The sequence below is a fragment of the Corylus avellana genome, chromosome 2, assembly GCF_965113065.1.
Source record: "Corylus avellana chromosome 2, dhCorAvel1.hap1.2, whole genome shotgun sequence".
Classification (NCBI taxonomy): Eukaryota; Viridiplantae; Streptophyta; class Magnoliopsida; order Fagales; family Betulaceae; genus Corylus; species Corylus avellana.
Genome location: NC_142491.1, coordinates 4,653,787 through 4,668,920, shown reverse-complemented (window position 1 = coordinate 4,668,920; position 15,134 = coordinate 4,653,787). Strand labels below are relative to the sequence as shown.

The following is a 15,134-nucleotide window of genomic DNA, read 5'->3' as shown; positions in this document are numbered from 1 at the left end:
CCCGTCTTTGGTGCTCCATGCCTTTTCCTTCGACTTGACGCCAACATCAGACAATTGACCACTGCTCTTCTGTTTTTCACGCACATCGCAGCCCCTCATTGGCGGACTCCAAACCCACCATATTCCAATCCACCTCAATCCACCCCCCACACGTCCACTCCACCGTCCACCTTCTCAAGCGGTCATCCACTCTCCTCTACTTAATTACACTATATTATGATTCTTTATATTTTTTAGAATAAAGCAATATTTTTGAATCTTATTTATTATTTTTAAACATAAAAAATCATATGTATTTTACTTACACTTCAATTTAATAAATTAAATGGAAGAAAATTCCTCTGACTTAATTTTTATAAAAACTTGATAAAAAAAAAAAATCTCGTAACTCAATATATTATTATGTTATGAAACATAATAATATATTGAGTTTTAATAGAAAAATAGATGATTTTATTTTTCTCATCTAAAAGGTGCATTATTGAAACTAAAATAAAAGGTTAAAATAACTCTAGGCTTTTTATTTTTAATAGTAGTTTTGTTTGTTAAGATTTTTTATTTTGCCTTTTGTTTTTTAATGTCAAAATAAATGTATTAACAAAAACAACACAAAATACTCGTATAAATATAAAACTATTTTTTAATATGTATGTCACATCAAAATGCATTAACAAATAGACAAAAACACTCTTACTATAATTGAAATGATGAATAAAAAAAAAAATTCTAAGGTAATGATTATGAAAATTCTTGTTTTATATTTTCAAAATAAACACGTATCCAAACAATTCAAAACATAAAAATATTATTTAAAATTTCAAAAATAATTTGTAGCTTTATATCATTTAGAATACCGTTTTAAACCAAAAACATATAAAAAACACCCAAAAACATATATAAAAAAAAAATTCCTGAGATTTACAATAAATTATTTTAGAATAATAATTGTAATTTTAAAATAATCATTACAAAGGTTATTCTGACAAAACTAGAAAGAGAACAGAGAAGGTGGCAATCCCACTAATCAAGCCCTTTTCCCTCTCACCGGCTAAGCCGGTCAGCACCCACCATTTCAAACATGGACTTCATTTCTCGTGCATTTCAATGCCAATTTCATTTCATTTCATTTCAATTTCATTTCCAGACGTCCCCGGGAATTAAATTTAAATTCACTCCAAATTTCTCTGCATTTCATTTCCATTTCTCTTTCCCAGACGTCACTTTCTCTTTCAGATTCTCTCTCTCTCTCGATGTTTCCTCGGTACAATCGGTGATAGAAATGGAAGCTTTGCGCTTTTGCTCTTCGGTATCTTCTTCGTTGGTGTATCGCTCTCTATTCGATCGATGAGCGAGTGAATCTTACTCTCCATGCCTCTAGATCTCTGGCTAATCTTTGATTCTGATACTGATACCCGGTGAGTTTTGCACTGCGTCATATTGTGGCTTTCGAATTTTCTTGAGGGTCTGTTTGCTCAGAAACAATGTTTTAGACAGTGATTGGCTTCTAGTTGCTCTACCCTTTTTGGTCCAAGTTGTGGTCTGTGATTGAGTGTGTTTTTTAGTCTGATTTTGAATTTCTTTTCTTGCTGTTTGGTTGCCGAGAAAGTGGAGGAATAGAGGAGATGCAACACGGTTTACACAACCTTTGTTTTTTGTCTTTTATTGTCTTGGAGCTCTACTATAAAGTCTTTGCTTTGAGTCCACTTCAGTGGAAAGTGAGAAAATCTGAAAGAATAAATTTTGTTTCTTTGATTCTAGAGAAATCTTGTAGATAATTGTTTATTTGTTTTTTTTTTCTTCAATGAAAAAAGTGTTTTTCTCTAATTTATGGTGATTTTTTGGTTAATGAGTCAAATTTATGATTTTGTTGTGATTGTACTCTCTGAATGATCTTGTTTTTACAGTACTCGAGAAACAAATGTTGTGTTTTCGAAGGGAATATAAATTTGTAATTATTTATTATTATTTTGTTGTAGTGAATATTGGGAAGATTGTACCTTTTTGGTTTGAGAAGAATAAATACGATTCTGTTTTCTTTTATTTACTTGTAATTTTCTTTTTGAAGGAAAATGACTGTTAGATTTCACTTTAGATGATTCTAGATTACAAGCAGATCTATATGCCCTGGGATAAAGATTCTTTATTGATCATTTGCTGGGTGTTGATGCTTTTGGTACGGCTTATCTTCTAATTTGTTCTCTGGTTTGGGAAATTTGATTTTATGCATTATTGTTGCTAGGCTTATTTTGGCGTTATAGGTTATTGTGTTTAAACTTAGTTATGATTCGTTGCCCAGGAAAATAAAGACTTTGTTATGATTCATGGGTTGTGTTCAGATTTTTGTATGAGTTTGAGTATTGTCTGATTTTCCATTTCCCCCCTAATTTATGATACTTACAAGTTTGTGAGCTCTCAGAAGTGTTTGATGGCTTTCCGTGTTTTCCCTTCCTTTTTTAGCTTAGCATTGTTTGTTAACTGGGAAAATGTTGGAAAAGGAACAATGAAATTCTGAATTCATGTTTTCGCTTTGTTACCCCAAGAAATGAGTAGCTTTTTTAGGCGTTTCTGATGTTTATTGAGTGCTTTCCTGTAATTCTTTTTTTTTTTTTTTTTGCAATTTATTGCTATATTGTTCCCCACTTATATGATTGTTGTGACATGGCCATGCATCCATTTGCTTTTAAGTTTTTGTCTAGGATTGATATTTATCCATTAATTTGGTCTGTTTTATTATGAACAAAAAATTTTAATGGGTTGGATTCTTATATAAAATCTAATAGAGGCTTTTGTTTTTTTGGCTCTCGAGTTTTAGCTAATTGAAGCATGTGCAGTGGTCCAGAGCAATCTAAATCATCATCAACTCCGGCTGCATCTACTGTAGAAACCACATCTAACAACAAAGACATGAATAACCTAACTGTTCAGACTGAAGATTCTTTTTCCAGCTTACTTGATCTTGCTGCTAACAATGATGTTGAAGGTTTTAAGCAAACCATCGTGAGGGTTGCTTCTTCAATTGATGAGGTTGGACTCTGGTATGTCCGTCAGAAAGGCTCAAAACAAATTGTTCTCGAGCATAGAACTCCATTAATGGTTGCTGCAACCTATGGCAGTGTTGATGTTCTTAAATTTATACTCATGCATCCTGAAACTGATGTAAATTTCTCATGTGGACAAGATAATACCACTGCTCTTCACTGTGCTGCTTCTGGGGGATCTCTGAACGCAATTGATGTTGTTAAGCTGCTTTTGTTAGTGGGTGCTGATCCAGATCGTAGAGATGCTAATGGTCTTCGCCCTATTGATGTTGTTGTTGTTCCTCCAAAGTCTCAAAGCTTGAGAGCTGCTCTGGAAGGGCTTCTCTCCATCAATGTTTCTGATGGCACTGTTGGTGAGCGTCATCTACGGCTATCCATCAGTTCCTCAGGTTCTGACTCATCAACCCTTTCATCATCACCTGAAGATGGATTGCCTTCTTCTCCTTTGGAGTTGGTATCTTCTCCAATGTATTCAAAGTTTAATGATTTACCTGTTAATCCTGCATCGGAGAAGAAAGAATACCCTGTTGATCCGTCGCTACCCGACATTAAGAACAGTATCTATGCAACGGATGAGTTCCGCATGTTCTCATTCAAGGTTCGTCCTTGTTCACGAGCCTACTCCCATGATTGGACTGAGTGCCCTTTTGTGCACCCTGGAGAAAATGCTCGTAGAAGAGACCCAAGGAAGTACCATTACAGTTGTGTGCCTTGCCCTGATTTCCGAAAGGGGGCTTGTAGGCGTGGAGATATGTGTGAATATGCTCATGGAGTTTTTGAGTGCTGGCTCCACCCAGCTCAATACCGGACTCGGCTTTGCAAGGATGGTACAAGCTGCAATAGGCGGGTCTGCTTTTTTGCACACACTACTGAGGAGCTCCGTCCCTTGTATGTATCTACTGGATCTGCTGTGCCATCACCCCGTTCATCTGCCTCTCACGGTGTTATGGACATGGCTTCTGCTATGAGCCTTTTTCCTGGATCTCCTTCATCAATGTCTGCCATGCCTCCTTCTCCATTTGCTCAACCCATGTCTCCATCTGCAAATAATGGCATTTCACACTCATCTGTTCCATGGCCGCAGCCAAATGTACCAGCCCTTAATCTTCCTGGAAACAACCTTCAATCCAGTCGCTTGAGATCTTCGCTTTGTGCCCGAGACATCCGACCTGAGGATTTAAATTTGTTATCCGATTTTGATGCCCAACAACAGCTTCTAAATGACTTGACTTGTTTTTCGCAGTCCCGGACCAATACTGTCTCTATGAATCGTTCTGCTCGGTCTAAGACACTAACACCTTCTAACCTGGAAGAGCTATTTTCTGCTGAGATCTCTTCATCTCCCCGATATTCTGATGCAGCTGTTTCTGCTGTTTTCTCCCCTACACACAAATCTGCTGTTCTCAACCAATTCCAACAGCAGCAGAGCATGCTATCACCCATCAACACTAATGTTTTCTCCCCAAAAAATGTCGAGCACCCTTTATTGCAAGCTTCATTTGGTGTGCCATCCACAGGAAGGATGTCACCAAGAAGTGTGGAGCCCATCTCCCCAATGGGCTCTCGACTCTCTGCATTTGGTCAGCGTGAGAAACAGCACCAACAGCTGCGCAGCCTCAGCTCCCGGGATCTTGCAACCAACAGCCCAGCCTCCATTGTTGGGTCTCCTGTAAATTCTTGGGTGAAATGGGGATCCCCGAATGGAAAATTTGATTCGTTGGTTAATGGAGATGAAGTGGGGCGACTGCGAAGATCATCATCGTTTGAGCTTGCTAACAATGGGGAGGAGCCTGACTTGTCATGGGTCCAATCTCTAGTTAAGGATTCACCCACTGAGATGAAAGAAAAGTTGCCAGTTCCAGTCTCAGGGGCTGCAGCATCCGGTGAAGGTTTGAATTCTAATTCTCAAATTGAATCCATTGATCATTCTGTTTTAGGAGCTTGGCTTGAGCAGATGCAGCTTGATCAGCTCGTAGTTTAGTGAAAGTGAATTCTTTTTTTGACTCACTGAGATGATTAAAGAGTTTCGGAGGGTACATATAATTTTTGTGGGTTACTTTTCGCTGGTGGAGAAGGTGAAGTGGGGGAAGTTGGAAAATGGTGGCTAAGGTCTAAGAGTGAAGAATGGCTGGATAAAGTTTAAGGGATATGATTCAATTTTTTACCATTTGTTGTTTACAGCAGAAGTCTGAAGAGAAGGAAGCCTTACTCTGGGCTAATATTAAAGAAACCAAGTCCAGGTTAGGTATCTCTCTTTAAATACATCTGTTTTTAGGGTTAGACTTTTTTCTGAACTTTCATTTCCTCTTCAAAGGAAGCTGTATGTTAATTTGCCAACGAAATCATTAGCTCTGTATCTCTTCAATGTATCAATTTTTCTTCTATATTTTCTTGGGTTGTACCATTCCTCGTTGAACAAAGACAGACTGTTGGGGGGGGGGGGGGGGGGGGGGTGGTGTTAGGTCTCAAGAAGGGTTTAAATTGGTTCTTGGGATGTGTTCCATTGAGAGACTTCGTATTTTGTGGGTGGTTAGGTAGGGAGAGAAAGGGGGAAGGCAATATGTTTATTTGATGTTGTAAAACTGAATTAAAGTTGTTATTATATCAATACCTTTATTTTTTGTTCTCCAAGAATGGCTGTCCTGCTCTTATCTTTTTCCTGTATTCCCTTTGTCTCTCTCTCTCTCTCTTGATTATTTTAGTTTGTGGATTTGTTTATTTGAGAAATTATGTGGGAACCCTGCTGTGGTGGGTCCTGCCAGTAGATGGGAATTGGCTGAATGGATATATATTTTTGGATTTTTTCAATCTTCATGGAGAGTGACTATTCCACGGTATTGATTTTGTTTTGTTACATTTAAAAGTATGGTAGTACGTCAGTTTAAATGACATGGTCACATATTTATTCACACCATGGATTAAATTTAATCAGGAGCATGAAATATGTAAGGATTTGATCCTTCAATAGGGGTATACTTTTTGAAAATGATGTGAATGATGTTTGAGGAGTTGGGATATCATGTACCTTGTTTTATGCCCACCACTCATGGGTGGGTGGGGGTGTTTATCGGAAAGAGAGGAGAAAGTAATAGTTGTTTTCATAGTTCGATTTGGGATGGTGATCTGTGGGGGCATGTGGTAGGACTTTCATGGGTTTGCTTTTATTTGGTCGGTTGAGAATTTGGATGCTTTGTTTCGAAGTCATGGTGGTTTGGTTAAAGAGCATCATCCCATATCAAAATTCGCATCATCATTAGCTTGGTGCCTGCGGGCCCTAAGCTTTCATTATCGTTGATGATTTCCACCATGCAATGCGATTGATGCCTTTCAAAACATCTTCCAAAATCTATTAGCATATATTCCTACTTTGTTGCCATAAGCACAATTGAGATTAATACAAAGGGAAGAGAGATAAAAGTATGCTTTTTAGTATTTTTTAAAAATAGAAAGGAATTTACAAGAGCTGTGGATGTCTACCCGTACTAGTATAATAAAGGGTTCCTTTAAGATTATATTTTACAACACAATCCCTTTTGGAAAAGTAGGTGCGAGTCTGAAAATGAGAAAATGTCTCACTTGTATATTATTTGCCTGAGCAATGCAAATCCATTTATGATTTTAAGGGTAAAAGGTATAATCAAATAAATATCCAATAGTTTTAGGTTTTCTAGATTAGTGGTTAGGCTTTTAGCAATTGGTAGCCGAAGACTAGAGGTGGCACCACGGTACAAGTTCGAGTTGTGGAAGAGGACTAGAGGAGGCGTATGAGGGTTTTTTTTTTTTTCCAAACAAAGCGGGAGAGCGGGTGAGGCGTATGAGTTAGAATTGTAGAGGAGGCGGTTGGATTAAAATGTTTTGGTATTATGTGTGGATATAGAGTAAATGAATACTAATAAGTACTTAAAAATAAAAAACGAATACTAATAAGTAAAACTGCCAAAAAGAGAAATTGTTACAATTGAGTTATTATCGAATAGAGTACGCCGCTTTGGATGTCGAATTCAGAAACGTCATGAATTGTTATGATCTTAAGAGTTAAGGGTTTAACTAAATCAATATCCCAATGATTCTAAGGCTTTTGGATCAATGGTTAGCGGATTAACATATCCAATACTTGTTCTATTATTATCATTGAGAAAGATAAAGAAATAGTTTTAGGAGCCCATAACCGTATATGGGGTTTATAGCAGCATTTTTGTTGACTATAGCCAAAAAACCACAAGAAAAGATGGCGTTTTCTCAGTTACCAGCCCTTTTGCTCATGGACCTGTCTCCAAAAAAAGGCCTTGATTTGGTTTCACCATCTTTTTTATTTTTTTTATTTTTTATTTAATTCAAAGGGGGAAGAGTAAAAAAAAGGAAACTTTGAGCAGGGGTTTAGGTAACCAAACATGGTTGGGGATTAACACTTTAACGCATCATATTCTAAACGGCTAACTTTGATTTTCTGGCATAGCAATGCCAGGCCATATCAGATTGTAAGAGATTTATAGTAAAAGTTGTAGACAACGGTCGAAATAGTTTATGATTTCAAGAGAAAGAGGTGTAAACAGCAATATGATTTATATAATAGCGTTTAAGCATATCTTATTACAACCATCAGGCAAGAAACATTACATACGCGGCTGAATCCAGAAATCAAAATTCGTCACAAAAGAGAGGCAGAATATAAGTCTGCAGGTAATATATATATTCCTGAGGCTTCATTTTCTTGGCAAACACTTCTTAAAACTTTTAGACGATCGATAATCCAGGTGGTCCAAAAGTGTCTTATTAGATAATAATTTAAGACGAGGTTTTTCCCCTGAGGAAGCGCCATGGACCAGTTGCTGTTCCAACCCTGCAATTGTAATTGCAAAGAAAACAAGAATTCCTTCAGAATCTTTCAGCTTCCATGGTTTCCTTCTTTGGGTAATCACAAGAATATGGATGTATATCAAGGAAACATTACCTCCAGACACCGGCAACTGTGCGCAAACCCATGTAGATGATCAAGGCATACCAGATTCCAAGATAGCCTCTGGCTTTAGAAAGGAGGATTTCTGCGGAAATACTTGCAACAGCCATCATCACCTGAAGAAGAATAAGAAGAAGAAATTTACCAAGGAATTAATACTAATTAAAGAAAGCTTTGAGGGCTTGTTTATAGTGTTGTGGAAAAGAGGGCTGCTAGTAAACTTGCCATTGAATATGCAGTGTACAGAAAGTCAGAGGCTCCAAAGTTCACACCATCAAGAACAAAAGCCAAGGTGTTCAGTGGTTGAGTACCAGCAATAAACTGAGCCAAAAGGGAAAAGTTTCAGTTATCTATACTTGAACAAAGTTACTAAGATTTGATTCTTCAAAACTTTTTGTGCTTGTTATTTGGGATATATACCGGTATGCCAATATACATAAGGTGCAGAACATGTTTGTCACTTGTGAACACGCCGCCTCCGAAGTATAAACCGGCTCCTACGATAACAAGGAGCCCTATACCAGCAACAAAACCCATCTGCAGAGTAAAAGGTGGTTGACAAATTAAGGGTATGTAAGCATTTCAGATGAAAAGCAATGAAGAGGACTGAATTTACTTGCAGAGTATGGAAATGTCAATACCTGTGCTACGCGGAGAGCAGTCACCACAGCCTTTTTGTAGTCCTTCTCAGCAAATGCACAAGCCAGAATTGCCTAAAGAATGGAGAAAGTAAAGTCATTGGCCATTAATCTATGTTGGGAATAAAGCAATTAGTTAGAACAGGAAGCTTTCATACTGCATGATTTAGAAGTTGCCTAATTTTTTTGTTAGATTCGTGGGTCGTGTCAAAAATTGCAGAATTAAGTAACTCGATTGGTGAAAAAGGAAGAAGAGCAATGCCTACCTGTCCAGCAACAGCCAAACCATCTGCAAGAAGTGATGATGTTAACCAGACCTGCAAGCAAATCTGGAATGCAGCCATGGGAGTAGGGCCTTGCCTTGCAGCCAATGCTGCTGCAAAGGTCACACAAGATGTCACGGCTATGACTCTGGTCAACATCAGGAAACCTGCATCAAGATTTTTTTTAAAGAAAGTTAATTAACAAGAGCTATAAGTATCCAATAGCAAGTAATACCAATGTTTTGAAGGAATCATTGATGGAGGAGATTAACCCTCTTACCATTTTTGATGAACCGACCAAATTGTAATTGTTTGAAGCTTGGAGCCAAGAGATTCACTTCTCTAATCAATCTCAAGAAAAGGATCAGAGAAATTAAGTACCTAGAAGGAACATGAACCATATGAGAATCACCTCGGATACATGTATACATGTATGTATATATACAACCTTTTTTTTATACAACTTACTGGGAAAGAGCATGTGAAATGGCTGCACCCCTGACTCCAAAACGAAGAACAAAGATGAATATTGGGTCCAGAATGATATTTGTTCCATCTCCCACAACTGCATTATATTAAACCAGAAAAACAAAAGAAGATGAGGTGGTGGAATGTGTCCAACAATATCAAATAAGAAAGGTAATAAATTAACAAAACTCCCTACGTGTTGCATATAAAGGAGTTGTGGTATCCTTAAAGCCTCGGAAGACCCCTTGCATAGCTAAGGAGAGAAGAACTGCAGGAGAACCAAGTGCTCTTACTGTCAAGTACTGGCGTGCTGGTGTATACATAGGGGAATCCTGTTCAATACAAGAGAGATTACTATTATATGTTTGTTACGAAATCATGAAACTGCGAAAAAAGATAAGATTGAACCCCATATTGAAAAGGTGTTCCAAGTGTGAGCAATTAATATAGCGTAATTGGATCAAAATCCATAGGCCATAGCAGGGACAGAATCAAGAAATTTTATGGGAGGGGGCCAGCCAAATTTTTATTTTTACTAAAAAAAAATGTTTTGGTTGTTTTTTATGAACTAAAGACAACTGTAAGGGCCAAAAAAAGTGGGCATTTAAAAGTATGAACCAAAAATGAAAAAAAATTAAGAATAGGGCCAAAAAATTTAAAAATAGGGCCAAATTGGGCCCTATTTTACTCTTTGTTTTTCCTTATTTTGGGGGGCTTGGCCTATGCCAGTCCCCAGTTTCGTCATCGGGCCTTAGAGCATTCATATCAGGCTCAACAAATATATATATATATATATATATATATATATATATATATATATATATATATATATATATATTGGTGAGCCGGATGAGAATGCTCTAACATGTTATATTATAACTTTACTAAAAGACTGCTTAAAGGTGTCAATCTCCATTGTATGAGAAGAAGATACTTACAGCCGACACACCCATGAACTTTAAGAGAATATTTGACCCAAATATAAGCAGTAGTGCTTGTGCCACGCCAAGAAGTGTGCCCATGATTATTGCTGTTGTTGCTGAGGGAATGTTTCTCTTCACCTTTTTGCGTTTTGCAGGCTCATTTCCCTTAGGAGTAGTAACACAGGGAGAGTTGCTTCCTGCTGCATTGGAATCCAATAGCAAATTACCAAAGATAGTATGTTAGAACAATGACAATTTGCAGCATTGCTTGTAATATTGTTTAAAAAATCATGAATTATTCTAAAAGCTTAAGCAACACGTGGAATATTTAATTAAAAAATAATGCTAGAAATCACACTTCTATCCTATCACTATCACACTGTGTTGACGTGACAGTGCCTATCGACTCTTAAATTTTAGAAAGAGAGGGAGAGAGCACCATTTTTTGGGGAAGGCTCTTTCATTTCAACATTTTTGGGAGAAGCTTCTTCCAAGTCCTCAAGCTTCTTGCCCTCAACCTTTTCTGCTTCGATGCTACTTTTGTCCATAATGTCTTCCTCGGCAACAAAAGAAGTGGTAATGCTCACAATAGGGTACATGGTAATCCTTGAAGCTTGGTTAAATATGGCGATAGCAACTCCAACAGCACCAATATCAGTTGCACCTAAAAAAAAAAAAAAAAAAAAAACGGAATGTATAATAATTATGTTAGTCGAACTTCACTTTTACCAAATGTTAACTTCATTCTTTAAAAGTCGTATTTTTATTAATTGTGTTTTAAAATTACTATTTTTTCAAATTATAAGCTTTAAATTAATGTACATTAATAGAGAGAGAAGCAGACTGACCTAGACGACCAATGAACATTGTATCGATGAGAGAAGCAACAGGATCAGCTGCTAAGGTAAGGACTGCAGGAATTGCAATTGATAAAATCTCCCTGCCAAGGGTATCCAACTTGCAAACAAACCTACAATTACATTCACAAAAAAGAACACCATCTCTTAGGTTAGAAATGTTTATAATCACACTCTGGTTCTATTTCTATCTCACTTGATTGACGAGCCAGTATCCATTAGCCATTGAATTAGTCATTGTTAAAAAATCAAAATTCAAGAGAGCTGATGAACACTATTAGGTCAGTCCAGTGAAATGGAGCGAGCTGAATTGCTTTGATCCAAGAAAAGGCATAGTCAGCCAACGACTCGATGCAGGTCATGACGTGACCTACAACTCGGGCCTTTCCAGTGGGATGGGATATGGTTTTGACATTTTTTTTTTAAAAGTCAAAAATAAAAAAAAATATAAAAAGTTAGAAGTAACACAAACAAATGAATATACCTCAAGTCTTTAAAGAAAATGATGAAAGGTATCTTTGAGGTGCGATAATATTCTTGCAAATCATCATTCTGCAGGTCACTCTCATGTTGCTGGGCAGCACCATTGTCTCCATTCTCATGTTGCTGGGCAGCACCATTCAGGTTCTCATTTTGATTCGAATCACCATTCTGAGCCATGATAACTAATGGAAAAAAAAAAAAAAATTTAAACAAAACTAAAAGTAATTACTTTATGGTTGAAGTGTTCTTAAATTACCGATTATTTTAAAAATTTAAGTCGACAGAAAAATAGTAAATTTAATTATTTAATTAATACTTTAACGTATACAACATATAATATATAAATATATATGATCACTAGAGAAGCTTAGAAAATTGAAATATTCATTGGATTACTACCCCTCTTTGCTGAGATGATCACAATGAGGATAGTAGTGGCTGCAGAAATGGTGAGAGAATTAAGCTGATTGCTGAATGATGAAGTGGAGATGAACTCATAGGCTATATATATAGAAGCCTCAGGATTAAAAAATTACAGAAGAAATCAAGCTTAATTATAACTTAAACACAAGACTAGACAGGAATAGAAAAAATAAAAAAATAAAAAACAAGCCAAGACAGAAGTCACCTGGATATTGACAAATTAATACCCTGGTCAAACTTCATATGCAACATGAAGGAACAAAATTAAAGTATTCATAGAAGTCACCTGGGTTTAGAGAAAAAACAAAGACCATAGTCACACATCAAGTAACATAAGAAAATCTTAATTAGGTATTTGATGTCATTGTTGTGCAGCCAATAATTAGTAGTGATAAACTAAAAAAAGAGCATGAATCAACCTTAGTTACATGTTCCCCCAAGAACATGGAAACGAAAATAGACACGCAATTTCATGTTCACACAAGGTTGGTATGGAAAGTTGATATACGCAACTTCATGTTCAAACAAATGTATATATATATATATATATATATATAAAATTTCTAAAATTTTCAAGCTAGTCAAGTATGAAATGAAAGACATGATCAATGCTGTTAATTTGGTGTGCTGCTTCTTGGATTATGTGTAGTTTAGCAGTTTCTACACGTATGGGACGTTTTCTATAATTTTGTTTAAAAATATACTTTCGGCTTTGATTGCCAAAAACACTCTATATTAGTGATGTCAAGAAAGACGTTCAATATTCTTGATATATCTCCGTTTTGATCTTCCTAAAAGTTCGGACTCCAAAAATTACATGTAAATTGAAATTTATCAAGCATTCAATCATCATTCGAGTAATGCTTAATTAACACATGGTCGGCCGGATAGATTTTAAAGTTTAAGGGGTCAATTTTAAGTGGGGTATTTTTTTAATATTTAAATATTAATGAAATAATATTTATTTTAATTTTAAAATCATTCATCTTTCTTTTTGAGATGCAAAATTACTAATTAACTTTTTATATTCAACTTTTTTCTAATATTATCTAATATTTTTAATTGATAAAATAACTAATCCACTTAATCTTCCGATCCTTATGACATTGTTTAGGGTTTAGAATTTTATCCTTACGACATTGTCGATCTATGATAGGATTTTATCAATTTTAATTTTGAAAAACTTATATATATATATATATATATATATATATATATGCAGAAGCAACTATATTAAGTATTGTCAATAAAATTCTATAAGCAATGCATGCATTTGATTTTGATATTTGATTTTTATTTTTTATTTTTAACTAATAGTATCTGAAAGTCTTATTCTATTGTGGGTCTTAAATGACCGCCTCATTCGCTTACTGAAAGAGCCGATATTACTAGCTTGCCGCTATTTAAGTTTTTAACTCTTTTTTTTATTATTCAAATCTTTTTCTTCATGCCGTGGGATCATGTGGATTACCATAAGAGGCAAAAATTCGATGACACATATATATCATGTAGGATTAGTATAATTGATACATTTGGTTTTCTATATATGTAAACAATTAATTTATTATTTAATATACATTAATATATGTCTCTTATAATTGTAGAAATGCTTGAAGGTGTGTTAAATAATTAAAGACTTTGCCAATCAGACATGTTTTTTGTTTTTTTTGTTTTTCATTATCTCAAAAGATCCGTGAACAGATCACATAAGCAGGAAGGAAAGTTTCTTTCGTACAATATCACCTACACTTGGTGGAACATTCTCCAACCAAGTAGACATAGTGACATGGGAGGTAGCCAATTTTGCTAGTGTATGCGCAGCATTATTGGCGTCTCTCATTACATGGCATTTTACATACCACGTAGCTCTCTTTGGATACATTCGATAATGTGACCATAGCTACTAAGACATGTTGAGGTGCATGGTAATCATTAAGTTGACAAGCGTCATGCACACATCGATCGTATATGTCATATACTTTTATATGCATAAACAACCATAAATTCGTTCGTATTACAATTTTACAAGTCAAAATTGAAGTATATTAATTTTAAATAAAATTGTAGAAAATATTTTGGTTTAGAGTATATTTTTTTAAAAAACAATTGCGCTTTAAAAAAGTGAAAAATTCACATTTTCAAATCGTAGACAAAGAAGTGTGTTTTTCAAAGTCAAATTTGGATTTTACCAAACACTTGACTGTGTAAAAATCACATTATAATTAGCTGAGTTTTAAAATGACTATTGTTTTTAAATCGTAGATACATTTTGACATCGTTAAACCAAAAAACAAATAAGAGTTGTGACGAAATGAGCATGGACACATTTAGTCTAATACAAAGTTAAGCCCAAAACATCTATAACTGAATTTTTTTTTAAAGTTTAAGATCCAAATTTAAGTTAACCCACTTCCAAACAAGGCGTGTGGATATTTGGAGAACAATGCATGCTTAATAACCAATATAAGGCCGGCCAATTTTGTGCCAGAAAATGACTTAAATCTCTATAAACATCCATATATAATTATATATATAGCATGCTGCATGCACAAAATATGCAGTCTGGCATGCATGCATGAAACGCACGCAATGCGTGCCAATCAGGGGTTGGTCTTGCATGTAACGTGCGGCATGCTTTCATCGAACAAGACGAAACAGGAAAACGACTAGAAGTAGAACAACACATGGATTTATTGAAACTTCTGGAAATCAAACAAAAATTACTGTCTGTTTGTGTCTACTGACCACACGCCAAGCATCATCGGAGGACATGGTGGGTGGTTCAGCTATCGTCGGGTCCGAAAACCTTAGGATGAACGGGTTTTATGGGGCCTTTACACAAATTATGGCTTAGATATGTCCTAGGCTTAGAGAAATGATTAAAGAGAGCACAAAAGTATTCAGCTATATCAATTATTGAACTCCCGTCATTCCAAGTTGATATAGATTCGGCTTGGGTCAGGTTCTAATTAGAGTTTAATCCGTCGAAATTAGAATAAGTGTTATTTGTGTCGTGTAAAACATATGTCACGATTCCAACGGTTCGGTAAACCTTTAATTATAATACAACCAGTCACATCTTTT

The 15,134-nt window shown here is 35.7% G+C and overlaps 2 protein-coding genes across 4 annotated transcripts; one reads left to right on the top strand and one right to left on the bottom strand.

Moving 5' to 3' along the window:
* Positions 1-1,175: 1,175 nt before the first annotated feature.
* On the top strand, positions 1,176-5,420 carry LOC132183558 (zinc finger CCCH domain-containing protein 30). 3 transcript variants are annotated; one of them, XM_059596903.2, is made up of 3 exons: positions 1,176-1,415; positions 2,832-4,927; positions 5,223-5,420. In XM_059596903.2, exons 1-3 carry the CDS (start codon positions 1,369-1,371, stop codon positions 5,228-5,230), a joined length of 2,151 nt encoding a protein of 716 aa, XP_059452886.2. In that variant the 5' UTR covers positions 1,176-1,368; the 3' UTR covers positions 5,231-5,420. The 3 variants fall into 3 exon arrangements, with proteins under 3 accessions (XP_059452886.2, XP_059452874.2, XP_059452877.2); XM_059596891.2 differs by having other exon boundaries at positions 2,832-5,420; XM_059596894.2 differs by having other exon boundaries at positions 2,813-5,420.
* Positions 5,421-7,823: 2,403 nt separating this feature from the next.
* On the bottom strand, positions 7,824-11,804 carry LOC132173641 (protein DETOXIFICATION 43-like). The gene is made up of 13 exons (XM_088513154.1): positions 11,629-11,804; positions 11,136-11,257; positions 10,727-10,951; positions 10,303-10,484; positions 9,561-9,696; positions 9,365-9,461; positions 9,177-9,277; positions 8,900-9,063; positions 8,637-8,708; positions 8,416-8,532; positions 8,221-8,316; positions 7,990-8,111; positions 7,824-7,878 (listed from the first exon to the last, which is right to left on the bottom strand). Exons 1-13 carry the CDS (start codon positions 11,802-11,804, stop codon positions 7,824-7,826), a joined length of 1,665 nt encoding a protein of 554 aa, XP_088369280.1.
* Positions 11,805-15,134: the final 3,330 nt, after the last annotated feature.

Coding starts and splice junctions, on each gene's coding strand:
- LOC132183558 (XM_059596891.2), top strand. CDS start 1,369: ATGCCTCTAGATCTCTGGCTAATCTTTGATTCTGATACTGATACCCG. Junction 1,416..2,831: donor GATTCTGATACTGATACCCG/GTGAGTTTTGCA, acceptor AAGCATGTGCAG/TGGTCCAGAGCAATCTAAAT.
- LOC132173641 (XM_088513154.1), bottom strand. CDS start 11,804: ATGGCTCAGAATGGTGATTCGAATCAAAATGAGAACCTGAATGGTGCT. Junction 9,697..10,302: donor AGTTCATGGGTGTGTCGGCT/GTAAGTATCTTC, acceptor TGTATTGAACAG/GATTCCCCTATGTATACACC. Junction 9,278..9,364: donor ATTTCACATGCTCTTTCCCA/GTAAGTTGTATA, acceptor TGTTCCTTCTAG/GTACTTAATTTCTCTGATCC.